The sequence below is a fragment of the Echeneis naucrates genome, chromosome 17, assembly GCF_900963305.1.
Source record: "Echeneis naucrates chromosome 17, fEcheNa1.1, whole genome shotgun sequence".
In the NCBI taxonomy this organism is placed as follows: domain Eukaryota; kingdom Metazoa; phylum Chordata; class Actinopteri; order Carangiformes; family Echeneidae; genus Echeneis; species Echeneis naucrates.
The window spans coordinates 11924306-11951217 of NC_042527.1; the positions used below are offsets into that span (position 1 = coordinate 11924306).

The 26912-nt window shown below is 40.9% G+C and overlaps 4 protein-coding genes and 1 long non-coding RNA gene across 9 annotated transcripts; 3 read left to right on the forward strand and 2 right to left on the reverse strand.

The window, feature by feature from the left end:
- Positions 1-1111: 1111 nt before the first annotated feature.
- LOC115058162 (uncharacterized) lies at positions 1112-6950 on the reverse strand. 2 transcript variants are annotated; one of them, XR_003842035.1, is made up of 5 exons: positions 6796-6950; positions 5130-5781; positions 3929-4033; positions 3411-3695; positions 1112-3046 (listed from the first exon to the last, which is right to left on the reverse strand). It is a non-coding gene; the product is annotated as an uncharacterized LOC115058162 (long non-coding RNA). The 2 variants fall into 2 exon arrangements; XR_003842034.1 differs by having other exon boundaries at positions 1115-3046; positions 5130-6950.
- Positions 2775-6022, forward strand: agxtb (alanine--glyoxylate and serine--pyruvate aminotransferase b). Its single transcript, XM_029525482.1, has 11 exons — positions 2775-3067; positions 3474-3666; positions 3777-3841; positions 3942-4042; positions 4126-4196; positions 4281-4365; positions 4490-4588; positions 4816-4885; positions 5189-5284; positions 5528-5656; positions 5915-6022. Exons 1-11 carry the CDS (start codon positions 2792-2794, stop codon positions 6020-6022), a joined length of 1293 nt encoding a protein of 430 aa, XP_029381342.1. The 5' UTR covers positions 2775-2791.
- thap4 (THAP domain containing 4) lies at positions 6392-9640 on the forward strand. Of its 2 annotated transcripts, none has more exons than XM_029525483.1 (5): positions 6392-6524; positions 7174-7330; positions 7710-7819; positions 8451-8554; positions 8749-9640. In XM_029525483.1, the coding sequence occupies exons 1-5, from the start codon at positions 6500-6502 to the stop codon at positions 8863-8865; spliced, it is 513 nt and encodes a 170-aa protein (XP_029381343.1). In that variant the 5' UTR covers positions 6392-6499; the 3' UTR covers positions 8866-9640. The 2 variants fall into 2 exon arrangements, with proteins under 2 accessions (XP_029381343.1, XP_029381344.1); XM_029525484.1 differs by having other exon boundaries at positions 6403-6524; positions 7177-7330.
- A 203-nt stretch (positions 9641-9843) lies between these two features.
- On the reverse strand, positions 9844-21467 carry bokb (BCL2 family apoptosis regulator BOK b). Of its 2 annotated transcripts, none has more exons than XM_029525168.1 (5): positions 21422-21467; positions 17569-17904; positions 16204-16332; positions 12257-12420; positions 9844-10824 (listed from the first exon to the last, which is right to left on the reverse strand). In XM_029525168.1, the coding sequence occupies exons 2-5, from the start codon at positions 17789-17791 to the stop codon at positions 10699-10701; spliced, it is 642 nt and encodes a 213-aa protein (XP_029381028.1). In that variant the 5' UTR covers positions 17792-17904; positions 21422-21467; the 3' UTR covers positions 9844-10698. The 2 variants fall into 2 exon arrangements, with proteins under 2 accessions (XP_029381028.1, XP_029381027.1); XM_029525167.1 differs by lacking the exon at positions 21422-21467 and adding an exon at positions 18460-19022.
- A 1094-nt stretch (positions 21468-22561) lies between these two features.
- Positions 22562-26347, forward strand: elovl1a (ELOVL fatty acid elongase 1a). Of its 2 annotated transcripts, XM_029524581.1 has the most exons (8): positions 22562-22847; positions 23546-23639; positions 23983-24173; positions 24288-24368; positions 24548-24604; positions 24722-24827; positions 24953-25092; positions 25198-26347. In XM_029524581.1, exons 2-8 carry the CDS (start codon positions 23579-23581, stop codon positions 25504-25506), a joined length of 945 nt encoding a protein of 314 aa, XP_029380441.1. In that variant the 5' UTR covers positions 22562-22847; positions 23546-23578; the 3' UTR covers positions 25507-26347. The 2 variants fall into 2 exon arrangements, with proteins under 2 accessions (XP_029380441.1, XP_029380442.1); XM_029524582.1 differs by lacking the exon at positions 22562-22847 and having other exon boundaries at positions 22855-23639.
- Positions 26348-26912: the final 565 nt, after the last annotated feature.

Here is a 26912-nt window from a genome sequence, read left to right on the forward strand (position 1 = left end):
TTTCAGCCCTTAAGATCGGAAAACTGATTCAGAGGGGTGGCGATGTGATCTTTTCACGATGCATTTGGTCTTTCTGTTGAGGAGGAAGAATCCTGACGCAGCGCTCTGTCTTGTGGCGTCTGGTGAGGCTACACAAGGCCTCGGAAATACAAACACACACTGTTCAGTTGAAAAACATACCAAAAGGATCGGTGTCTTACCTCAGCTACTCGGACTCGATGGCCGCAGAGGGTGAATCCTCTGCCCGGTCACAGCAGCGCCAGGATCCTCCGGTGCCTCCAAACCGCGCCGGATCTGTGTGCGTCTCTCTGGCGTCGCTCAGCCTACAGCATCCCTTTCCCGAGTGCAGCCATACATGGAGAATCCGCCAGGAAACGAGAGGGAGAGGTGGTAGTAGAGGGGGTTTTGTGTGTGTGTGTGTGTGGGGGGGGGGGGGCAGCCTAAGCAGCTTCAGCAGCAGCAGCGCAGGGCTGAACACAGCGGTGCGTCAGTGAGACGGGAGCGGAGGATGGATGGATGGATGGAGGATGGGAGGAGGGAGGAGCGACGGCCGGATGGGTAAACAGGAGGATGATGGGCGCAGGATGCTCCGTCAGTCAGTCAGTCTGAGAGGAGGGAAAATGGCGGTGCTGCTGTGCTGGGGAAGCTCAGGAAGGGGGGGGGGCTGTGGTGACATCAGCATCATCATCCGCAGCAAGCAGCCGTGAGGCAGAGAGATGCATCACAAAGAGAAGAGGAGGAGAAAGAGGAGCAGGGAAGGAGAGTCAACCACTGAAAGGACCCACAAGGCCATACGACACAGATCCAGGGGCCCTAAGGCTCAGTGGGCTCCTCAACCAGGCCATCTGTGTGAACTGACTGTTAACTTGACTTGTTGGATGACAATTAAACAGCTAAAGAGACACAAAGCGATGGTGCCTTGACACATTATGACCACAAAGAGACGCATAATAAGACACAAAACAACTTTAAGGCCAGTGGATAGAGACTCACAATGGCCCAAGTGAGATAAAGAGGCGCAAGTAAAAACAGGTGCAAAACAAGCACATGCTGGCTTGTTTATCTTTTATTCCAATTCAAGAGTGGAGGGGGGCGGATCTGTGTTCATGGCCCAGTCCATCCATTTCTGACACACCAATCAACTGACTAACCAAGAAAATAATCATTGTGGGTTCTTTTAATATGTAAACTATAATGTTACATGACTCACTCCATATCCTAGATAGACACAATTTATTTCAGAAGTGACTGCCAAGTGATTCTTTTTATTTGACAGTAATCATCATGAATTAACTTTATAAATGTCTTCAAAGTGTGATCATGTGGAAGGTTTACAATTTGGTTAATAGATAATTAGAAAGAATTGAATGAGAAAAAGCATTGCTATGAATAGTTTTATGATGACCACTGTGGACAAATGTGTCTGTATCTCATCCGACCTGATCTCTCTCTTTCCAGCTCCTCCTCCCACTCTGTTTTAGTAGATTTTGAGTTTTCAGGCCAGGACAAAGTCCAGTGAGATGGGAACACAAATTTCCATTTACTTTGCAGTGAGGTAAACATTGACCAGGCCATTCTGAGAGAGGCACCTTTTGTTGATCCTGATATGACATAAGAACTATATATATATATATAAAACTGTCAGGAAAAATTAGGCTTTGGTATCCCTGTTTAATATTTTGGAAAATACTATACTTTAATTACTGTATCACCAGGATTTATATTTATGATAAAAATAAAGGTAAATATTAGCCCTGAATGATAAATGATATCTAAATATGTCCTATATACCTGTTTGCACTATAACTTGATTAAATGTTACCATCATCGTTATACAGGATTTAACTTTACATTGCATAAACATGAGCCTGTTATTAAGAACCACAGTGATGGTGTCATTCCTGAGACGGAAAGGTTGTTCTGCTCAGCGCTCCATGCAATGTTTTTTTGTTTGTTTTTTTTTTTAAAGAACAAACGTCTATGACTTTGACCTCCCCCCCTCCCTCTCTTGGCTTTTGTCATCACTGTACGTATTTGGCACTTTGATGAACACATCCTGGAATCTCATCCAAACACAGCAAATTGCAGATGCCAAGTACCTCCGTAACTGAGTGTGTGCATTCGTTGGTGTATGCGTGTGCGGCTGTACACCCCTCCCTTCAGAGAGAGCAGATTGGCTCTCTGAGAGGAGACTCCTCTTTACAAACCCAATGCTTAAGTGAGGGAGGGGTTCGGCCAAAAATCAGCAAAACACAGGAAAACCCACCTGAACTGGTTCCAAGCTGCAGAGTGCAGATCTTTGTCTTTCAGGACAACATTTAAAGCGCAAGGCATCTTGAACAAGTCACAAAAACCAGTCCACAACACAAAACCTGCACTGTTGTCTCCCCGCATTTGATAGACACATTTACAAATTCAAATATAACTTTGAAGCAGTCCTCCGTGTCCCACAGAAACATTTGATTATAAAATAATTTACCACTTTTTGTATTTTCCCCCGAAAGGAATTTGTCACACCACCACCTACACATCTCTACTTTTCAAAGATTTCTAAGCATACATTTTTCACCTATAGTTCTACCAAACAGTTCTCTGAATTTTCCTTCACTTTTCTGTGATATGCGACTGTGCCCCTTAGCGCCAACCCTGAGTGAAGTGACCGCCCTGCGGTCAAGGGTCAAGGGCCTATTTGATTTAAACTTTCGCTCAGAACTCACATTCAGGTTCAGTCTGTCTGTGGTTGGTGAATCCATTCGGTTCAATCCTCTCGGGAACCCAGACTCCAGGCGTGATGCAGCGGACCTTGTTCAGCCGGGGCGCCCTGCTGGCCCAGCAGGCGGCGGCGGCCCTCGACAGTCCGTTGGGCGCTCGGAGCGCCCCGCTGCTGCTGCTGCGTCAGGACCGCTCCGCGTCCTCCGTCACCATCCCGCCGCCGGCCTGCATGCTCCGGCCGCTCGAGGCTCCGCTGCGGTACCTGTTCGGACCGGGGCCATCAAACGTCCCACCGCGTATCTTGGCTGCTGGGGGCAGGCCAATAATAGGCCACCTGCACCCAGAAATGTATGAGGTGAGTTTGGAAGGCAGACTCGGTTAAACGGAGGTCTATGGTTAATTTCAGTGATTTGACCGAGAAATGTTTTCTCGGTCAAGTCACTGATTTCTCAATTTAACACAACTTGGAGGTGCAGATCACTTTTTTTTCTGACCTACATTCGTATTCAAATTATCCAGCTTGCAACCATTCTTTCCCCCACAGTTAAACGTCTTTTTTCTGTTGTTTTTTGGATAAAATTCGACTAAAGGTCTTAAAATTTTGAAATAGGCTACTAAAGGGCAACACATTTTCTACCGTTTCCATCAATAGATTGTTAATAACCTACTGTAGGCCCACAGATCAAACAATTCAGTACCTGGTCAGCATATTTGACAAATGGAGCCAAAATGTTGTTTTGATTTTTCTTCCTTGCTCTTAGATCATGAATGACATCAAGAGAGGGATCCAGTACGTCTTCCAGACAGAGAACAACATGACCATAGCCATGAGCGGCTCCGGACACGCCGCCATGGAGTGCGCGGTGTTCAACACTGTGGAGCCCGGAGAGAATGTCCTGATCGCCATCAACGGCATCTGGGGAGAGCGCGTCGCAGAAATAGCAGAGAGAATGGGTACGTCTTTACGCACGCGTGAACCAAGTCTAAAAAGAGGATAAAGACACGTCAGAATTGGCCAACGAACTGACTTAATTATTTAATCACCGATGTTCTTTTGTCTTTAGGTGCCAATGTACACAGGATGGTTAAAGCACCAGGAGGGTATTTCACTAATAAGGAAATTGAGCAGGTAGACATTCAATACATAACGAAGACACGTTATCAAACAAACTGTAAATAGAACAAATCTTATATTCCCTATAAACTTTCTGCTCACTCTTTTTCTGTAGGCCATAGAAAAACACAAGCCTGTGCTCTTTTTCCTCACACATGGAGAGTCTTCCGCCGGCCTGTGTCATCCAGTTGATGGCATTGGAGACATCTGCAAAAAGTGAGGCTCGCACTATGTGTCAGAAAATTAAACAAATACATGCATAAAATCAGTCATGCCTTTCACTGCCATACGTCCCACAGACACAACTGTCTCTTCCTGGTGGATACAGTTGCTTCGCTTGGTGCTGCACCAATTTTTATGGACAAGCAAAGTAAGGAAATGTTGACAGATTAAGTAATCTCCCTGCTTCTGCTTGATACTCACAACTGACATAATCTCCCTCTTGCGCTCTCAGACATTGATATCCTGTACACGGGCTCTCAGAAGGCTCTGAATGCACCTCCTGGCACGGCCCCCATCTCTTTTAATGACAGAGCATGGTGAGGACATAATCTGTGATGTGTGTCCCTGCATAAATAGTTTCAATAGGTCGCACGTGCATTAAGCAAAAAGAAAAAAGAAGTTGTTAAAGCAACACATCTTTGTTTTGGTTACCCTTCACAGCCACAAGATGTTTAACAGGAAAACAAAACCTGTGTCCTACCTCTTTGACATGACACATTTGTCCAACTATTGGGGATGTGATGGCAAACCAGCCAGAGTGTAAGTTCACTACAGCCAAATAATTACAACTTTAGGGGCTATTGCATTTTTGTTGTCCTCATATCCACTTAAACTTTTAACTGTTATTGTAGATGATGTACAGGATCTGTTATAATTAGACTAAAAGTATTTTAATTTAGGTTTGAAAAACTTAGAATTTATATCTCCCAATAAGACAGAGTTTTGGTATGAGAGTCATATTTGACAAAGCGTGCTCTTGGTTGTAGATACCACCACACTGGTCCAGTGTCTGGATTCTTTGCTTTGAGAGAGAGTCTGGCCATTCTTGCTGAGAAGGTAAACTGACAATTTAAACACTATCTCATTACTTTGCTGAGCAAAAATGTCCAGAATTATAATCCATTTATATTGTGGCCTTTTTTTTAATAAATAATCTTTGACCAATATTTTAAAATATTATAAACACAGCTTTTTTATACCAGTGCCATATTCTATCTTGATGGTACTTGCCACCCACCGCCATTGACCATTTACTTCACAAATTAGAAGCTATGCTCACTGCTCACTGCCAGCAACTCACCTCACTTTTTCAATCTGTCTGATTGTCACTGCACAGTATTGACCTTTGGCTCCCTCTAGGGGCTGGAGGAGTCCTGGAAGAAACACAAGGACGTAGCAGCCTATCTGTACCGAGGACTGGAGGACCTTGGCCTCAAACTCTTCATTCCAGACAGGGTGAGGCACACATGCTGCAAAAATATATGACTGGTGCATATGATGAGCACTACAAATAAATGCCTTGGAATTTAAGAACAATAAAAAATATTGTTATTGTGGCAAGATCAAACTGAGCTATAAATTATATGTTAAGTAGCATACATGAAGTTTTCCAACTACAGCATTCCTCAATGTTGCCCACTTGGCAGGCTTCATTTCTTTCCTTCCTTTTTTTTTTTTTTTTTTGGACACACTCTGCAGGATTTAAGGCTTCCGTCTGTCACCACCATTGCTATCCCTGATGGCTATGACTGGAAGGAGTTGTTGGTCTACATCATGAAACACCATCAGATGGAGATGACTGGTGGCTTGGGTCCTTCCATTGGCATGGTGAGTTGTTGGTATTTCATCCATGAACAGTGAACAAATACATACCTCAACATTAGTCATGGTCATTGGTTGACCCTTATAGTAGTTCATCTGGGAAGAAACACCACTTTCAGGGTCTTAGGTAGCTGTTGTACATAAGAAGGAGAGAAACACTAAAAAAATGAAATTAATCTAAACAAGAGCAACAACAATCTGATATACAGCTTTCTGAATCATGCTGCTGAGTCACTGTGTACTCTCCCCTGCTCTTTTCATTAGGTGATGAGGATTGGATTGATGGGATACAACTGTGAGAAGACTAATGCTGACATGGCACTGCATGCCCTGGCAGACGCTCTCAAGAACTGCAAGAAGAGCAAGGCTTAAGAGACTAGATTACCACAGCCATTCATGGAGGATAAAACAATAAACATTTCAGGGTCCTCACATGCTTTTCATTGCAGCTGTTTTATAAAATGCAATACTTATATAACTAGGCAGGTTTTGAAATTTATGAATATCAGATATGTTGTCCTATGGTTGATGCTGACTGCTCTTAAAATGGCAATAAAGTCTGCTTTATTTTATCAAACACTTATTTTTCCTCATTGGGTGGGAAAAAAAACAGCTTCAGCGACAGAAGCAGCGATGTATACACATTAATCCCAGATCCATTTATTAAAAGTTATTTTTACATTTCTGTGGTGCTTAGCCGTCTTCACTACATTTCCCATGATTCCCCGCGCTACTACAAATCTCCGTCATAGCTCAACTCTGTCGCAGTCCAGCAATTTAGTGACATTTAATCTCGCACTTCTGTCGTGTGGTATGCATTTATGCATCTGATTCCGGTCAATATATTCAATGGCGTGTCCTGTAATGCACACAGGTAGGTCAACTGTTAACCCTTTAATGTTCCTCCGTCAACTGGAATGAAGACATGTCGGAGTAATGTTAGATTCAGGGTCCGTGTTTAACCTGCTCTCTTCCGGCCACGGTGACGCGGCTGGTAGCGTGTTTAAATGTATACCAACGTACATTAATTTATCACCAGCAGCTAAAATGGAAAACTAAAATAGGTCACCGTGTCCGTCTGTTGGATTTTTTCACCAGAGCTCTCCGCCGACTGTTTCATTCAGATGTGGTGCGTTCATTGTCACCTTCTTTCAGGTCTTTAGCTGTCGCTAACATCACAGCTGTTTCCTTAAACGTCACCGCAGCGGCCGCCATCGCTGTAACCATGGAGACGTTTCGTTCCGACGGTGTCATTCATACTTAATGTAAAAGTCGGTCACCTTCCTCTGTGCTTTATAGGTCTTCTTCCGGTTTCCGCCAAAATGAGGCCACAATGTGACATTACCGCCATCTACTGTTTGATAGAAGAATGGCCTTTTATATGCTGCTAAGTACTCACTTTATTAGGTACACCAGCTAAATATAATGTGGAACAGGCCTGATATTAATCTGATGTTTAGTACGGAGAAAAGTGTCTGTTTCCACGATAAAGCAGCATAACTTTGGTTTGTGTTTGTGTGCAGCAGCTGAGTTGAACCCAGCCCTCCTTCCTCTGGACTGGCTTCTGGGTACCTGGCAGTCAGACGAGCCCGGGGAGGGCTGCTTTCCCACCATCAGCCCTTTCCGCTACACAGAGACGCTGCACTTCAGCCACGTGGGACAGCCAGTCATCAATTTCATGTAGGTCAACACGTGAGCAGTCAGTCATTGCAGGGTCACCTAGCAGCAGGTGTGGTCCAAGGTTGAATTTCAGGTTCGGAGTTTGCACCTGTGTAACCACACCCCAGCACACAAGGTGTGAGCGCACCAGCATATCACTGCTGCAGGGTGAGAGGTTAAGCCAGCAGAGGTCAGTAAAGCCAAGGACTTGAAAACATTGTGTTCTTTATGTAGTCATAATAATGTTAGATTATTTTAGAATCTTAATCTATACTTTCAGATTATGTACCCAAACTCTTATAGTTTCAATGGATGGAAATTTTACGAGTTGTCGAGTTGCTGTTGCGAGTGCTTTCTTTGAGAGATAATGCGTTTATGGTGTTTGTCACCAATTCTGCAGGTTCAATGCCTTCCATGCAGAGTCTAAAAAGCCTCTGCATAGGGAGTGTGGATTCATTCGAATGCAGCCGGGAACCAACAAAGTGGCCTTCATCATCGCACAAAACTCAGGTAGGGACCGTTTGTCACACTGGATGTAAAGTCCACTCATGTCACTGGATTTCGCAATTTAGTCAAAGCAGAGATCCTTTTAAGCTCTTTTACAGAAATATACAGAATATATAATACAGTGTGTTTGGCATCAATTACATCAGATAAGACTTTTTCTGCATCAAACCCATAATATTTCACATATCCATATGATGGCCGAAGAGCAAAACCTCCTATCCGAAAAATGCACTTTTCTGTAGGCAAATAGACGGAATATGAGCAGACTTCCTTGTTTACATCAGCTATAGTGAAATCCACCAATCAGAAAATTCTACAGACAGGAGGTTTTGCATCACATAGGCACGTGGTTAAGGAATACGTGTACTTGGCCCATTTGTGTTTTCTTTTAGTGTCTTTAGTTGTGCATTTTAGGAAACTATTCTAATAACTGATTTTGCGTGCTACTATTAAGATTACTTCAAATGTACATGTGACAGATTTAATGCTTTGATTAAAAACAATCCAATCAGATTATCATTGTTGGATTCATTTGGCACCTTTTCATGAACTATCTTACTGACGAAGAAGTGTTTAATTGTTAACGTACACAAACACACGTGCATACACTTCACGCATGTGTTGTCCCATACAGGTCTGGTGGAGGTTGAGGAGGGGGAGCTTACAGGGCAGCAGCTGAACCTGCAGACACACGCTCTGGCTAGAATTTCTTTTGCCAAGGAGCCATATGTACAGCAGGTAAAAACTGCGATTGTGTGATTGCGTGACTAACCATACACCAACTGACAATATCAACTACTTAATGTATTTACTAAAATAAAATATGTGTAGTATTTTCATCCATAAAGTCAATTAAACATCTACAGAATGTTTCTCTGGAAATTATTGCAATGAATAAATGTTCACCTTGCCTGCTCTTTTCCATCACTCAGATTACCCGAGTGTTTCAGCTCCGACCAGATGGGAGGCTGGAGCAAACAGTTTCCATGGCAACAGACAACCAGCCACTAATGCAGCACTTGCACATCACCTACCGTCGATCGCCTTGATCGACGGTAGCTAGAAGGCTTCTCACACACAGACTTATCACAGTATAAAATTACAAATTGAAAAAAAAAAAATAATAATAATAATCTTACTCATTAATCAATCAGATCATATTAACAACTCTACAGTTATACAGTTAAAAAATCTCTTATATGGAACAGAGAATGAGGTGAATTAGTTCTTCTATCTGATGAGAGGCCATCTTAAATGAAACTAAACCATGAACCTTTGTTAAGACTTACAGTCAAAGTTAAAGGAGTAAATATTACATTTACATCCAGTCGTTGCTCTGAATGGCCTCACTGTTCGTGCGGAGAGCTTACTTGACTAATGCTGATATAATTTGTCCAAAGGATAGATTTTTGAGCTGTAAAGCTTATAAAGCACTGATGAATTAATTTGAAGTACAATGTTGTTTTATCTTTGCAGTTCAAGCACTACTGCTGTCCTCCTGTGGTCACTATATTAAGCGGGAGATTCAGAGGATTTAAGGATTTATTTTAAGATTGGGAGGAATTTAAAGTTATTTTTTAGCTGATAAATATGACTTTAAAGCGTCTCCTTCATGGTACTCAGGTCTGTTTTTGGTTGTCTTTGAGTGAACAGGTTCTTCAGTTTAGATGTTCTGATACGAATGCTAAAAGATTACAGATTAAATTTATTTCACCTCTTTTGGGGTTTTTCTTGAAGTACCTATTAAGATGTTCATACACATGGATGTATGTCCTGATGGCAATTCTGTGTGATGCCAGTTGCAATAAAGACTGATTGATGGCATTTCCCTGTTCTTGATGCCTCTGTATGTCACAGCTCCAATCATGTTAAACACTCTAAACATCACAGGCCAGGATACTTGATTTTTACACCCTAAATGGAAAAGTTAACTTCAAACAACCAAACAGCCATTCACAGAATATAAATATAAAAAAGAATCAAATGAATGTTTGAAGATTTAAGTTTATTGTAGATTTTAAAAAATATTCAAACACACATTTTATAAGTTAACACTGTGAAAGTGGCAAGCATCAGACATACCGCACAATTGTTCAGAGGAGCTGTTGTATTTGCTCTCTTTATACTGCAGTGGTCATAATCAAAATAAAAAAATAAAATCATAAATAAACTATTTACACATTAAAAAGGAAATGAATACCACCACAATGTGCACGTAGTATGTACCATTCCCCTGTCCTTTGGACAAAAATGTCAACAATGAGACACAACATTTCTTGATTCATCGTGTCTGAAATTGCAGCAGAAAGTTTTCATACAGGTCACAATATTTCCGATTATATTAGGAAAGAGATACTCTGCTTTGGTAAAGTACAACAGTGTATATTAAACCAATGAAGTTTAAGCAATTGATACCACCTGATATTGTTCTCCTGAGTGAAAACATTTCATAAAACCCAGCCAGCTGAGTCTCAATTTTCAATACATTCAATCACAAGGTTTCCACCTTTTCATTACTCCGGTAGGTACATAATCCGAGACGAACATCCCGAACATCAACACACGTGACAGTTACAACACTGGAGAAGCCCGGTTTACTGGAGTAAGCAGTGTGGAAATATACAGAAGGGGTGGCAGGAGACATGCTTGTTCCTTTGCCATTTATGATGTTACGTATCATGGTGACTACCGTTTGGATGAAGGGTAATCACTTACAGGATTATCTGACACAAACAGGATGCTGATGAAACATTTGCCAATGGCCCTTCAGCTCAGCCCCCACCAATCAGTCACCACCTCAACTACAGCTTTTTTATTGACAAGTCTGCGATTTCAATCTCGTATCAAATGATCAGGATGGCTGCGGCGTACTCTCTCTGGGCTCATGGTTCCTTCATGATGTAGACATACATCGTGGTGAGGAAGTACTTCAGTGACTCGATGACAGAGGACAGCCAGTAGTGTTCACGAGTGAGATCCCTCTTCACCACACATTTGGTAATCTCCATCTGAAATAAGGACAGTGAGAGTTAAAGCATTTCATGCCAATAAAAATCATGGTTGAAAACTCCAGATACAACAACAATATGAATTTTCGAAAACTCTGATGATTGATAATATAATCACTACTTATAACAAACTGTTGCAATTTGAATACTTGAATTGATGCCATTTAATGTCATTTTATGTCTAAATCTACAGACATGTCAAGTCAGCGAGGTTTTACTTTTTAATCTTTGAAATTGTGAAACTTTGAATTACAGACTCGAATTTTTAAGAGTGGGAATCCCCCCCCCAAAAAAAATCTGATATGAAGTAAAATATTTCACTGCTATAATAGAACATCTGCATATTTAGCTGCTCATTGAATTCAAATAATTATCGCCTGTCTTGTTTTTCAGGTAACGTACAATACATTAGTGACCAAATGGACTACATTCCGATGTTCATAAAAGAAAACAGGCACACTTCTCCTGAAAATAATTTCACTCTGTGTATTTCAGGAAAGCTGAATTCCAGAACTAAACATCAGGCGTTTGTACTGTCATTTAAACATGAGAGGAACAAATTTTGCATCAGCTCAACCAGCAGGAAGCTTCAGTTTTAAGAGAGCTCAGTTATCATATCAGGGCCTTTCTGAGGCCACTATCTGATTTTGCACAAATTCCCTCTAATTGTGACTGTCAGAGTTTATGTAACCATACTGAGCACTGATTCTTAACCAAGATAACATAAATTCACTAGCAAGATTCAAACAATGTTTGATCCCTGAGAGAAACAACATGCAAGCAGCATTTCCTCCCTTATTTCTCAAATGTTTTTTGTTCATTTTAAGTCAATTTATACAAAGTTCCTCTCAAAAACCTCAATCAGGCCATTATATCAATTACAGTGACTATGGAATTTAGAGAAACACAAGAAACTTGTGCGACAAAAAATGGACCAGACTCAGTGATCACCTTCCTAGCAACAAAATTTCACACTGCTCTATGTTCCCTACAGATAATATCCAACTAGACCAGTGAGCGGTGATAGCTATCATGTCTTTGGGGTCATCAGGTGGGAACCTCCTTTCACCGGTGTTTCGTCTAGTTAGGCCCACAACACCTCCAGGAGGCTAGACCGTGAACACTGGCGTCCCAGAGTCACCCCCCTAATGCCAGCCATCACCGCTCCTCACACAAAGACAACTATCTCAAACAGCACGACTGTCACCTACTCTGACCTCTCACCAACTGCACCAGTGAAAGCGGGGTGGGGATACAGACCCTGGTTCGGGTAGGGGGGAGAAATAGAAGAGGTGGAGATAAAAGTAGGGATGGGATACAGACCCTGGTTCGGGTAGGGGGCATGAAAGTATAGAGGGCGCCGGAGGTAAAGTAAAGCTCAACATTTCCCTGCAATGATGCTTATTATTTAGTGTTCACTTTGTTTACTCACCCACCCTCCCCGTCTCTTCAGCCAGGGAACCAGGAACTTCCGGACAAACTGTCCCAGACTGTCCACTAAGATGTGGACATTAGTTGGATGTCCTTGTCTGACACAGTCCACTGCCAGGGCTCCAGCTACTGCATACATGGATACCACCTTACCCCATGTTATACCTACAGGGAAAGGAACAGACGTTACTGATTTGTGGTTAGATGTGCGAACACTGATGCTTCAGACTGTGTCATCATTTATCTGTTTGGACAGACATGATCAGTCAATTCATCAGCTAACCTGTATGGTATACTCTGCACTGTATAATTCTTGCTTCGTATATTCATTCATTGCACTTCACTTTGTAGTTCACCCTTTTATTGTCATTATTTACTGCCCCGGTTGCTGAGTCTCCTTATAACACCGACCATTATTATTGTTGACTCTTCATAACTGTACTCAGGGTCCATTAAATGCCAGTGTGATGCAGAGAGTTTAAACCTTCTTTTCAACTTGTCAGTGACATGTGGTGTCCTGCAGTTCAATGCTTAAAAAGAGAAATAACTGCAAATTTAAGAAGGGAGAAGGAAATCGTGTCATTTTATGAATATTCGGCAAGGAACTATATTTTTTCTTTCTGTGTAAAATTAATTTAATGAGGAAATTACTAGTTCAATGCAGTGTTTGTTTGTTTTTTGTTTTTTTTTTCATCAGATATCCTAAGCTTCAGCAAATTCAGTGGTCACAGGGAAGTTTGTTTCATAAGTGAGAAGCACTAAAAAGACTTTATCCACAAGACCTTAATGCCTCCAGGGGGGCAGCATTTCCAGACAAGAAAAGATAAAACTACCAAATTTATCTGGCAGTTATTAGCCAGCCCTGCTGAATACTAACACTCATCTGCTCTTAGGTTTCTCACTCCTCCAAGTCTTGCATATCCTGTGACCTGGCATGAAGCTGTTGGTGCAGTTGGCGGACCTCGTACTGAAATAAAAACTGCAAATACAAGGTGAACGTCAACAAACCAAAGCAATTGTGTCGATGTGGCTGATAAGAGGTCTCAGTGCGTCAGCTGGCAGCTGTAAATTAAAGACAGCAAGACCGTGCCATCTCTGCCTTGAGGTAGATGACACAGTTTTCGAGGGTGGGGACTTTAACAGGTTCAGAAAACATTTTTGCACCACTCAGAGGCAGCTGAGTGACACGAAGCTGACAAAGGCCAAGTGCTCCTTTTACCATAACAACCCAGTCTGGTAATTAGGGGCATCCAGCTACTTATATATAAAGTTTCTAGGGCAGCAGGGATTGTTTTAACGACCGTCACTGATGCAGTATGTTGTCTAATGCCATTAGCCTTCTTTGGGTCCTGCTTGCAATGTCAGAGCTGTTCTCAAGCTGACCTACAGTGTGTGACTGCGGCTATAAGGGGATAGAGCTCTGGGCAAGCTTAAATGAGATAAATGTCCATGGAAGCTGTCAGCATACGTCACGTCTCACTCCCTACTGAGAAGCAGGCCAAGAATAGAGGCAAGATTGTCAGGGATAAAGCTGGAGGAGAGGAGGGCGGAAGGAGAAAGAACAGAAGTGGGTGGCAGGCAAAGATAGATGGAGAAGAGACTCGCCATGTTGACTTTACAGAAGGAGACCACAGAGCAGATGGCCACTTAACCGTTTCCAAGAAAATTTAGGGTTGTGATACACAGTTGGTTTCAGGAAATCAGATGCAGAACAAGTGCCAAAAAGCCAAAAAAGGTACTTAATAAAAACCAGTAACTTTGGTTTTGATGTTTCGTTTGTTTTGGTTTGGGTTTTCTTTTTTTCCAAAATTTTAAGCAGGTTTTAAACTCTCCCAGAGGGCTGGGGCAGGTTGGGTTCACCAGTTTATTATTGCTCAGAAGGAATCCCACGCCGTTTCTAAAAATGAGACACTCGTGACGTCAAATGTAGCACAAGTTCGGCCAAAACACAGGCATGAAAAATTATATATAGCAAGTCTGTTTTTGATCTTTCCTGGAAAAGTGCCAGTTCAGAACTGAATCTACCCTGCAAGCTCAAACGGCGGAGAGAAAGCCAACTCTTTATATTTGGACATTTCACAATGTCATTGCTGCTTTAAATGGTGAAAACAGCAGATCTGTTTTCAAGCCTTTTTAAAACAAATCAAGAGAAACAAGTTCAAGTCAAGACCTATGCAGCCAAAAACCTTAGTCCTCTGCCAAGACCAGGACTGAAGAACAAGCATTTAAAAAGTTCACATTGTGAGGGTTGCTGGAGGGTCTTTAAATAAACTAGTTTGTACAAGAGGTCATTCAAACATGTCTCAAGATAAATGTGACTGTCACACACTCCTCCTTTGTGTCCTTCCATAACTCCCTGTCTTAGACTGTCAGCAAAGAGAAAAATGTACGAGAGACAGCATAAAATGGTTGAAGATTTGAAAACATTCTGAAGACAAGCCTTTGGTTCATGTCTGATATCAGCCCTCCACTTCAGTAACAGACTGACCACAAAAGGATGGATGTTGACATCACACCTTTGTGAGCACTCAGCCGTGTCTTTGTTTTAAAACCTGTGACGAGGTAAATAAAACAATGAGATTCGGATCTGACTCAACACCAAACATGGGCAGGAGACAAATGGAAACGAACTGCTATCTTGTAGCTGTTTGCCCAAATTCTGCAGCGTTTCCAACAAATAAATCGAGGAACCTGTTTTGTAGACTACAACATAGCTGTGTATTTTATTTCAAAGTCCAAACCAAAAGAGTGGAGTCCATGGCATGCACACTATTTTCTGTTACCTACTGAGTTTCTATTATCAAAGTAAAGCGGCTATGATAATCATGCCATCAGCCTGTAAAGTTCAATCTTATGTTCAGCACTATTACAGAAATTATACAACACTACCCAAACAGCTAATTCTGTTCAGTTTCATGAGAAATAATGTGCGTTAATTCAAATGGAGATAGAATATGTTCAAAATAACCAACTTCCTTAGCGAAAAGAGCAGAATTCCTCATACAAACACTGACAAAACTAGATTATGAAGCAAGGCTTAGGTTTCTGATTGTATTTCCTAAAAACACAACACATGTTCATTTTCAGCCAAATCACTCATAAAAGCTAAATTTACAGCCACTGTGCACTTAAACTGTCGAGGAAATGTCTTTATACAAACACTGAAAACAAGTTACTCTTCGTACTTGCTAAATAAACACCACAGATTTGCCAACTAGTAAATGCAATTTTTTACAAGAGGAGTGTCTAAACTCACCGACTCTTTACAGGTGGAGGACTAATAATATGTTTTAAAGTTTCACTCCACCTACGTGTGATTCACACCCGCTCTCAGTGAAAGCACCCCTGAGACAACGGGGCCTGTTCATCCTCCTCTGACACAATCATTCACTTTGAGGGCTGGCGAGAGCTCAACACTAGGAAGACGAAGGGGATGGGGATCAACTTCAGGAGGAGAGCGACCCAGACATTATCAGTGAACATCCAGGGTTCAGGGTGGATTCATACAAACAGCCGGGTGTTCAAATCAACAAGAAACTGGACTGGACTGGTCTCTCAAAATGGACATCCTCTTCCCTTGCTGAGGAGAATGAGCCCCTTTGGGGTGTGCACGGTGTACATAGTGTAAATATATCTTTATATTTAACGATTTTTTTTTTTTTATCCAATTGCTTTCCTCCCTTTTCAGCTATCTTCTTTTTCTATCATTTTTCTGTATATACTTAGCTGCAGTATCGAACAATTTTCCCTCTTTGAGGGTTCAATAGGGTTCAATTATCTTATTTGATCTCAAATGGCAGTGAAACTGCCTCGATCAGAGACACTGTGGAAGTGCAAACAGCTTCCTGAGGCGGCAGATCATCTTTGGTCAGACACCAACTATTTACTTTCTAATGCACTACCTCTTCCTCATCATCAACACTTTCCAGGCTCAGAATAGCCATGTACCTGTTGAGAAGATTTCTGTTGCCACGCCGATAAAGGCATCCGAGACCATGTTGTCCATGGCAACAGAGATGTTGAGCTGCCGCGCCACGTTCCGGTACAGACTGGGCTGTATACATTCCAGCTCGTCGCCTAGGTAACAGAGGGAGAGAGCAAACCAAAAAAAATAAATAAATATTAAAAGTCCGTTACCACAGTTATTCTGAGTGAGCGAGGCAGAAAAACAAAAACACCGATTCAGATTCAGCCGGTTAACACTCACACAGTTCAAACTATTTAGACAAACGGTCTCTGACTGTGTCCCCTAATATACACCCAGCCTCGCTGCTGTCTTAAGTGAGTCCAGTCCTTCAGATGTAATCACGGGTTTCAAGCTGCTCTCATATATGCACAAACACGCACACACAGATACAGGCCTCAACTCATCATTTCAAACGCCAATCACAGCTCGTACACACATCCAGCCTACAGTATTTGGGAATGAAATTATAGTCAAGGCAAAAGAATTGCACAGACAACTTTCTTGATGTGTATCCGTTCCAGTTGTGTTGAGTCACCGTCAGCCTACTGTTATCTAAAAGTAGATTAGAGCATGGCAACTCCGGGAGCATATCACTGTCAGAGCAGCTCAGGCCTGCGTTTAGCAAAGCACTTCATTTAAAATATAATGGAAATGTATCGATCACTCTGAAAGCAGTGTTAGGCTGCAGTATGTCATTCTCTAGTACGCAGTTTTGAATTTTAAGCATTTATTCTTAATGTCACATATAGAATATTGCTTATTGTAGGAGATGATTTCTTGTGGTCATCTTTCTTTTTAGTATTTTCCTGCTACTTTTAACTCCACAGACAGAACATTTTCAGGTCTCTCCATCTATGTTAGAGAATATATCTTCAAAATCACTCGAAAGCTTGTTTGTTTTTAATATTTATTTTCACTGACTACTGCGAAATTGCGAACAATTTATTCCATTTGATGGGGATCAGGGACAAAAGGAAACCTTCAGACAAAATTCCAGGGCAGATTGGAAAATCTAAACAGTTACTATTCTTAAAAACTTAGAGGATTGCCAGCCTTTCCCACTGTATTACAGCCTCCTGAGGCCAGTTTAAAGAGTTACAGTTACGTTAAGCTTCAAATTAAATATGAACTTCAAATTGACAATGATATTGCGGCTAATGAATACATTTGAGCAGCTTTAAGTAATTTACCCTCTCCTGAAAATGTGAGGACAAGCCAACCACGTTTACAAAGTCAGGTTCAGAGTTCAGCAGGAGATGAAAAGCTCCACCTTAAAAGGTGTGTTGGTATCCGTTCTCTCGTTTATTTTCTGGTTCTGACTTTGAAGCAGCTCAGGTTTCTCTTACCGAGACACAGGAGAACCAAAGACACTTCAGCGAGTGCTGCATTCGAGGGAGAGAGGTTCACTTCTGCCTTGGACCATCCCAGCCCGTTCTGGTTGAGTCTGGAAAGGATGTAGTCTCTGCACAGAGCCTTTGACTGGGACACCAGCTCCTTCTCAGTCAGCGATCGGTCAAACACGTCCAGGACCTCTGCAGCAAACACAGAGGACCTCCGCAGGACCTCCATGTCCTCCTGTGGGAATCTGGATCAGGGAATGTCTGACCTCTTTGGATCAGCTGTGTCTCGGTGCGTCTTTATCCCAGAAGGAACAAAGTTTAATGCTGGAGAGACTATGGCAGCTGTGAAACAAAGAAAACATTTATTTATAGAAGCAGCTGAAGACACTCAGTCAACTCTATCAGAGAAAAGAACAAAATTTTTATCTTGAACCCTTTTTTCCAGACAGGAAGGAAAACAATATTTAAAAAAAAAACAAAAAACAAAAAACACACGCACACAAGTTGTGTGACTGGATTAATACTTCCTCCTGTTACTACACACTTTTTTTTTTCCCTTTTTTTTTTTTAGGGTGGGTGTACAAAGTCATAGACACTGTAATCTACATCCGACCAGAAACTTATATAATAATATGATGGAGGCGTGAAGTTAAGTCACATGGTGGGACATTGCTACACTTCTTGGATTATGCAACAACAAGCACTGATAGCCCAAGATGACAAGGATTTTTATTTTATTTTATTTTATTTTATTTTATTTTATTTTATGGCGGCTGTACAAAAACACACCTTTCCGTGTGAGTTTAAACACAACCAGTTGGTAACCCGGAGGAGGCTCAACAATCAGTATTTAAAGAAATTCAGGCTGCTTTCCAAACGGGAGGAGAACATCCTTACCTTCAACATAGTCCACCTCACACTGTCCCCGGCTCTCCGATGAATTAATGCATGTCAAAGCAGCGCTCCGCTGGTTTTCCAAAGCCAAAGAAAGAAAAATGAGTCCACTGCTCGGACTAAAGAAGGCCCACAGATGGAGGATCTGGCAGGAATCACGGGCCGGTCAGCCTACTTGTGTCCCCCTGAAAGGGAGCAACTGATCGGCGGCGGGCTTCTCGGACGCCTACCTGTTGTTCCAGCTCCCCATTGGCGCTCGGAGGGTGCGTTGGTTTTACTTCTCGGGGAAAAAGCTCGGCGGGAGGAGTTTGGTCTGACGGCGCCGCCTCCCAGCAGCTGAACGGGCCAAACGTCACCGCGGCGGACAGGGACAAGCAAATCAACCGCACACACACTTCCATTCACAAGGAAGTTCAATCAACGGCGTTATTCATGACTTCATTTGTTTCCGATGCATTGTGACGTATTGTAACGGTGTTTCCCAGCACAGGTAGAAACGGTGACTTTCTGCAGCTGATCGCCTGCCAAAGTTCATTTAAGTCTTCCTTTTAATCCAGTAAATATAAATGTCCTACTCACTGAACTGGGCCTTTCCTTGCACTGTATGACTTTCACAACACATATATTCTACTTATTTACTTGTATTGGTTTATTTATGTTTCGTTACATTAAAATAGTGAAAAGTTACACTTGAAGTCATTTTTCAAAGTCTCACTGTCTCCAAGTTCATATATTCAGGCTGCAGCCTTTCAAAGTAAAATGATGATGCATAGCTCAACTCTTCCCAGTTATTATGATTAGGGTTAGGAATAAATGGTCATTACATTACATTCCTACATCATTTTTTTAAGAATTATCAATAATAATATTGAGTGGTGGTAACTTATACAAACTGGATATCAGTGGGATATGTGGGTTTACTGAATACGTCAAGATTTTTTTTTACATACATATTAACTTTTTGTCCACTAGCTGTCACTGTTGCTGTCTTTTTGTTTGTGCTCATCTTAATTTAATCCTGGGGTGATGAGGCTAATTATTCAAGACCTGTTTATATATTGGGATTTGTGCAACAGGAGCAACTCGTAGGCTCAATACAGCACAAAAAGCATTTACAGGCATGGTTTATGTCTGATCTCTGACATGCAACACTGATCTGGTTAACATAGGTCATGAAAAATAAATCAAACTTACAAATACAAAATACAAGTATTTTAACATTCAACTATAGCTCAGCTATAGTTGAATGTGTCTCCTGAGGTTTAAATTGAGTTGAATGAGTTTAGTCTCACAGGCTTCCCACTTATCCTTTTTATAGTTGAATGTTAACCATGAAAGTGTTTATTTTAATTTTAATGACTTTGCCTGGAGACACAGATCCTTTGAAGGAGCAATAGAAAGACTAATGCATCTTCACAGGGACTGAACACCTGGGCAAACGTTGATGATTTGTTATTTCACTGCGACATAATTCAATTTAGTTCCTTCGTGTTTACGTTTTTAGTTAGTGTGCATTTCAAGTGTCAAAATAAATGGGTCAAAATTATGGCTTAAAGAACAAAAGATGTAAACTCACAACAGTAGGGTCACTCAGACTACTTGTTTTTTGCCATTGTGGAGAAGCTGCTGTTTCAGCAATTAGTATGTTAGTGGGTGAGTTTCAGGGGTGAGTGAGTGTTAGTAAAAAAAAAAAAAAAAAACTCACCCCCCCCCCCCCCCCCCCCCCCCCCTTTAAGTTGGTATTCACATTCAGTTGCTCAAAAGAGACTTTCAACTTTCAGAGATGAAAACCACTCCAGTGATAACATGTTTAAACAAATTTTTGGACAACATAAACTTCAAATCGATAGCAAATAAACTTTTACGTTTTTAAATTTAAAATTTTTGGTATACTATAAAACCTTTATTCAGCCACACTCAGCATGTTAGACAATAATATTTAACATGCATGGGATCTGGGTTTGCACAGGATAAATGCCAAAGTTGTTGAAGACGACATTCCAAAAATGTCAGTGTCACTGACAAGTGAATTTATGAACTGTGGTGACCATATGACTGTTGGGTTGACAACTCTTCACTTGAAAACTATCATACCGATACATACATATTTTCATTTGTTTATTTTAGTTAAATGAGACCAATCATTTATTGTCAGGAGCCATCCAAAGGAATCTATCCTGCGTCATTTATCACAATTGGCTAATTGAATAAAATCAATGTGTCTCAATTATTATGCCTATTATGCCTATTTTCTGATTAAGCTGGTGCTTAAAGAACTACGGTCTCCAGAAATTGTTATGTTGTGCTGTTTTTTGTTTCTATGTGATGAATTCTGCTATGGGGAGAAAACCCAGATTCAAATCAATGTTTATCAGTCACAAGGCCAAGAAGAACAGGGAGTGTGTTGTCATGGCATGGTAGCAATGCAAACAGCTGATGTGACTGGAGACAATACCCAAGCTCTTAGACTGTGTCCAGTTTATCCCTCCATCAGTCCGCAATCTGGACCAAAACCTATCAGTTTAGCTTGGTCATACTGCTCATCTGCACAAGCTGGGGGAAAAAATGGCAATATATTTTATTGAACTGATTTATGTTCATCTTCTCAAAGCTTTATTAGCTTATCTTGTGAATAAGATCGCATGTTGTTACCCAGAGTCTCAGCTGATGAGCAATATGCAGCAGGTCTAGAACTGCTAGTTGTGAAAAAGCTGCATTCTCTTCAGGGATGAGTGTTTGAGAGTGAACTGTTGAATATGTTAAAAAGCTCAGTTTCTCTTTTTTTTGAGATACTGTGGGTCTGAGGTGACTGAGCCACACCTTTAAGTGTCAAGCAAGTATCCTAACAATGATCATTGTTGGGGTCTTCTAAAACGTATGCCTCCGAGCACGTGTAGACTCAGAACCAGACTCAAACTTCAACATGCAGGACATAAAAGTATGTGTGTGTCATTTGTATTTTCACCTCGTGTTCTTTCTGTTCGCACCATCAGCCGGTTCTGCCCCCACAGCAGGGTCCAGGATTTCTTGGCTTCCAAATGAAAACAGACCATATGGTATGGAAATTAGACTTATGTGCAATCTGTCACTTTTCATGATTTCATGTCTGTGATTTTCGTACCCACAGAGCCCCCATGTGCCAAGCTGTCCACCAATGTGTAAACAGACAGCCGGCCCTCCACCTTCCCTCCTTTACCCCCTCGTTGACAGATTCCTGTCATTCCAACCTACCTTTCAGTCTCACATGCATGTAAGGGAATAAATTTCAAACTTTATCCATGCCTCACACCCTTCATTTTCAGTGCTTGGGGAACAGGTAAAACCAGAGATACAAATAGCTCGTCACACAGCTAGGGTTGGACAGGAACCCAACCCCTGTGTGCCACTGTGCAAGGAGGGATGGGCAACACACAATGTGACGTTTGTGAATTGGACTCAAACTTTGGCCTAAATAATGTCAGGGGGCTTTTGTGCAATACATTTTTGGTAGAACAATCTGATCTTTTTGGAGTGACATCACAAAATAGTTTCTTTTACTCTGCTTTTTTATGTCACATATTATAGACATTTAAACAACTAAATGGTCACTTTATTAAATTAATGGTTTCAAATTTGGTTCAATCTTTCACATCAAGGTAGATGAATAAACCATTTGTTCAAACATGCTTTTAGTAAGTATGTGGTTTTTTTTATCTCTTGAAATGATTTTCCATGTTCTTAAATCTGGCATTTTGCTGCAAAACTCTTCACAAGTTTTATCTTCAACTTGGACACCATGCCTGATTCCACCCCTCTGTGTGTTTACATTTTCATCTGCTGTTAGTGCTTGCTACTTTGTTCTGACTGTAAAGCACTTTTTGACTGTTGTCTGCAAAAGGTGTTATATAAATAAACTTTATTATTGTTATAATTTGGACTTTTGGTTTTTTTCTTACACAGAGTCATACAAACTCTCTGACACCATCTCCTCGTCAGTATTGACACGACAGGCCAATCACAAACAGGGTATGAAATAGAGGATAGAAAGGTGGAGCTTAGCACTGAAACAGGGTGTGGTCCTGAAACCGGCAAGGTTTGTAGTAGTCTCCTGAGGTTTAAATTGAGTTGAATGAGTTTAGTCTCACAGTTATCATAGCGAGCTTCCCACTCATCCTTTTTCCTCCCTTCCCTTCTTTTAAGTCTTTCCCAATATCTTGCCTTTAGGAACTTCAGCTCTTTGTTAGTAAGAGCAAAGATTAGACACTTAAGGGCAGCTGCAGGCTACCTCCTGCGGAATAGCTCTGCATGGTAGCTGCTCTCCAGCTGATCACACTCATCTTTTGGATCCACCTCTCCAGCTTCTGCCTGTTCATACTGTGTGTGAGTGAGTGCTGAGGACTTGTGGTCAGCAGGTGAGTTACTTGCTTCAAGTGTTAAACTCAACTTTAGTGTTTGTGCTGCTCTGCTAAAATCATTTATTCTTGAATGTGCTGCAGTTGGATTGATGCCTTTTTGCTAGACGACTGCTCAGGCCATTGTTCTGCTAAATTTTATCCAGTTGAGGAACATAAATTATTTACTTTATTCTGCCTTTCTAAACACGTTTTGTTTTGCCCTTAGAAATCCATAATCAGTCAGATCTTAGCACAGCTAGGCTTGCCATATGTGTCAGCTTGTTTGCCTCACCTGTTTAACTCGCTCTGTTAGTCAGCACGAGAGTATTTCATTGTTTTGAGACTGACATCAGAAGTCAGATGTTTCACAATCCTTCACAAGACTCTAATTGATTTCCATTTGGCCAAAGTAGAATTGTTTTGACATATTAAATGAAATGAAGAGTTTTATTCTGAGCGAGGTTCAGCTTTGGTGGAAACATGTGTCAAGCATAAGGAAGAGAAAATGGCTCCTTGTACAGATTTCCCCTGTGTAAATGTTTGAACGTGTGTACATAATGACACCCAGGGTTGTTTGATGAGCCCGTGCAGCTGTCTCCTGTTTGTTCAGTCACCGGGGACGCAGGTGAACAGGTCGCTTAGTTGACCCAACCTCACTTTCACCTCAGTCCTTCATTTCTGCTTTCCGAATTTTTCGGCCTTCTTGTATTTTTCAGCTGTTCAATAGAATAAAAGACAGAGCAGTCACCATGCTGCGGGAAGCTGTATCAAACATTTTAAAGCTCCACAGTTATCTACAATCAAGAACAGGTAAGTGTCATTTATGTTTGTGCTTGACTAAAAGAGCCATGACTAACAAACTAGTGAATTGACAGTAAAGTAAAATGGTCTGAAAGACTTAAAGAGTCATTTTTGCTTTTTTTTCCATTGAAATATCATGAATAGGGCCAAAACTAGACTGAATTTACAGATCATTTTAATTATCCCTGTATGTTACTTTTGCCAGCAAGTTTACATGTTAATCTCTGTCCATGTCTGTTTGTTTGTGTATGTATGGGTGGGTTTCTTTTTTTTTTTTCTTCTTCTTCTTCTTCCTCTTCTTCTTCTTCTTCTTCTTCTTCTTCTTCTTCTTCTTCTTTTTTATCATTCCCAGATGCAAGGGTCAGAGATTACCCTCTGATGCAGAGTCCTGTAGAGATGACCTCCATACTGTTAGGATATGTCTTGTTTTCGGTGTACATTGGGCCTCGCTTCATGGCAAACCATAAACCTTTCCGGCTAAACACAGCCATGATTATCTACAATCTTAGCATGGTTTTACTGAACGCCTACATAGTCTATGAGGTAAGAAAAAGGGCTCCCTAACATAGTTATTGAATAAAATGCCTGTTCTGTTTCAAAGCCAGACCCCTTGCAAGGTTGATGTTAATAAAAGATGCCGGTGTCTTTTATATCTAGTTCATGATGTCTGGGTGGGGCACCACCTTTACATGGAGATGTGACCTCATTGACACCTCAAGCAGCCCACAGGCTCTAAGGGTAAGTTTCCTTTTGACTCTGTTCGCTTTATTTTACCTGTGGTGGACTGTGAGACTAACTCCAGAGGGCTGGTTCTAACTGATTGCCGATTGGCTGGTTTGAGGAATAAATGTTAGAGTGATTAGATTGTTCATAGAGTTTTGTGATTACAGCTGTTGTCCTCTTTGTCTTCTTTTCAGATGATTCGTGTGGCTTGGTTATTTTACTTCTCAAAATTTATTGAGCTCCTTGACACAGTAAGAATGTTAAAATGCTCTCCCTTTTCTTGATATTTCGAACTTGTACAACATTTTTTTTTTTTTTTTTAAATCTTGTGTACAGGTTAACTTGAGCTAACTTGGTTTGTATTCCAGGTATTCTTTGTCCTGAGGAAGAAACAAAACCAGATCACATTTCTGCATGTTTTCCATCACTCCTTCATGCCCTGGACGTGGTGGTGGGGCATCACGCTGACTCCTGGTGAGGATTACTCACTTAGTCAACCTAATATGCTATAAATTATTATGCTAAATGCACAAGGATAAACATTTGGGTGGGTGACTTTGATGGTCAGTAATATAATTTCCTGCATCTTTCTCCTAAAGCTGGAGGAATGGGCTCCTTCCATGCCATGGTGAATGCAACAGTCCACGTCATCATGTATTTCTACTACGGACTCTCTGCTGCAGGGCCTCGCTTCCAGAAATATCTTTGGTGGAAAAAATACATGACAGCTATCCAACTTGTATGATCCCTTCTTAAAGAAATTCTGTTGATTGACAGATTTCCACAGTGTTAGATTAATATTCAATTTATAGTGACGCCTCGTCCTTTTCCTGTTCTTTTACAGACGCAATTTGTTCTGGTCTCCATTCATATCAGCCAGTACTACTTCATGGAGGAGTGTGACTACCAGGTCCCCATGTGGATCCACTTGATCTGGATCTATGGCGTCTTCTTCTTCCTTCTCTTCTCCAACTTCTGGGTGCAGGCTTATATAAAGGGCAAGCGGCTTCCTGCCATGGACAACAAGCCAAAACTCAACGGCTCAACCAGTGAACATATCACAGTGGTGCCCAATGGCAAACACCTGGAGAATGGAAATGGGCATCACCACAGTAACGGCAAAATATTTCTGGGCAAAGTGAAGGAAATCTAACCTTTGTGATTCTGGAAATGGGAGGGAGAAACACATGGTAGCTCTATAGCTCCTTCATTAATATGTCACCCATGATAGCATACTGAAGTGAAAGACTGAAATCTGTGCCACTTCAGGATGCTATCACAAATGACATTAAACTAAGTATCTTGGAATAGATACCTCTACTAATAATTAATTAATTAACTAATTTCTACACAAGTCTAGTGTTCACTTTGTGGGATTAATGGCACATTGTGTTTCGCCAGTGATCTCTACATGTGACAATGTGCTTGTTGGTTGTTATGGACACTATTAACTGTGACACACACACACACATACACACAGAAATGACTGGTGCTCATTTAGTCACTGATGGTATTCTTCAACTCGAGCTTGGGCCACACAAGCTTGACCTGCACTAATCTGGCATCACGCTTGTTGCTTGAAAAGTATCACAGTATCCACTGAAGACTTGTAAAATGTGTAAATAACTGCTAGAATTATTGTGCCAAAACAATGTTTTCATTGTAAATGTTAACTATTTAGTTTTTCATTTGTTATTTATCATTTGAAATAAAACAGTTTTAGATAAAGGTCTGTGTCATTTGGAAAACGTTTAAGGTCCAGCATTTGTGTGTCTAGTTGTAGAAAAACACATACAATGCCTTAATATTTCAATTTTAAGAATTGTAAAGAAATGTTATACTGTATGTTACAGTATTTATACATTTTTGCCTTTTTTTTTTTTTTTTTTTTGCACAATCGGGTAGTGACATACTGCTGTGTTCATCCTTACAAATACAGTGTTGTACAACACTGTATGGTCTCAGTGCCCTCCATTAGAATTAAATAAAATGCTGTAGGTGGATAAACAGTGTTGTGTTGTTTATATGTCCACAGTGATAATAATAAATAATAATAAATAAAAATAAGGATAATCTGTTTTCACCCACCATTAGCCTGGGTCAGATATCCCATAAATATATTCTTATGTTATTTCAATCAGTTTCCAGTTACACAAATGTAAACGTAAAGCCAAATTTTCCAAATTGAGGTTACAGTTCCAGTCTAATAAATTGTATTATTGACAAAGGTTTTCATGATTTAAAGGTGAGTCTAACCCATAAGAACCCAGTGACACCACTCTTCATTAAGCACCAAAGCGACATAAACAGAACATGCTGTTGTGGTGGCCATGTGACAGGTTGTGACCTTTTCAAAATTGTGTGACATGTCAGGAAAAGAGATGAAAGCCTGTATTTTTATGCTTGAGGTAGGTTAAAACCAATTTACTAGTTCTAATGCTTTAATAGTGTGTCCTGTATATAGTCAAATCATTTTGAACATTGTGTTTGAATTCATATAAAAGTAACAGAAGTATTGCAGTAATGTGTACGTCACAGATTTTAGCCATGAAAAGCTTG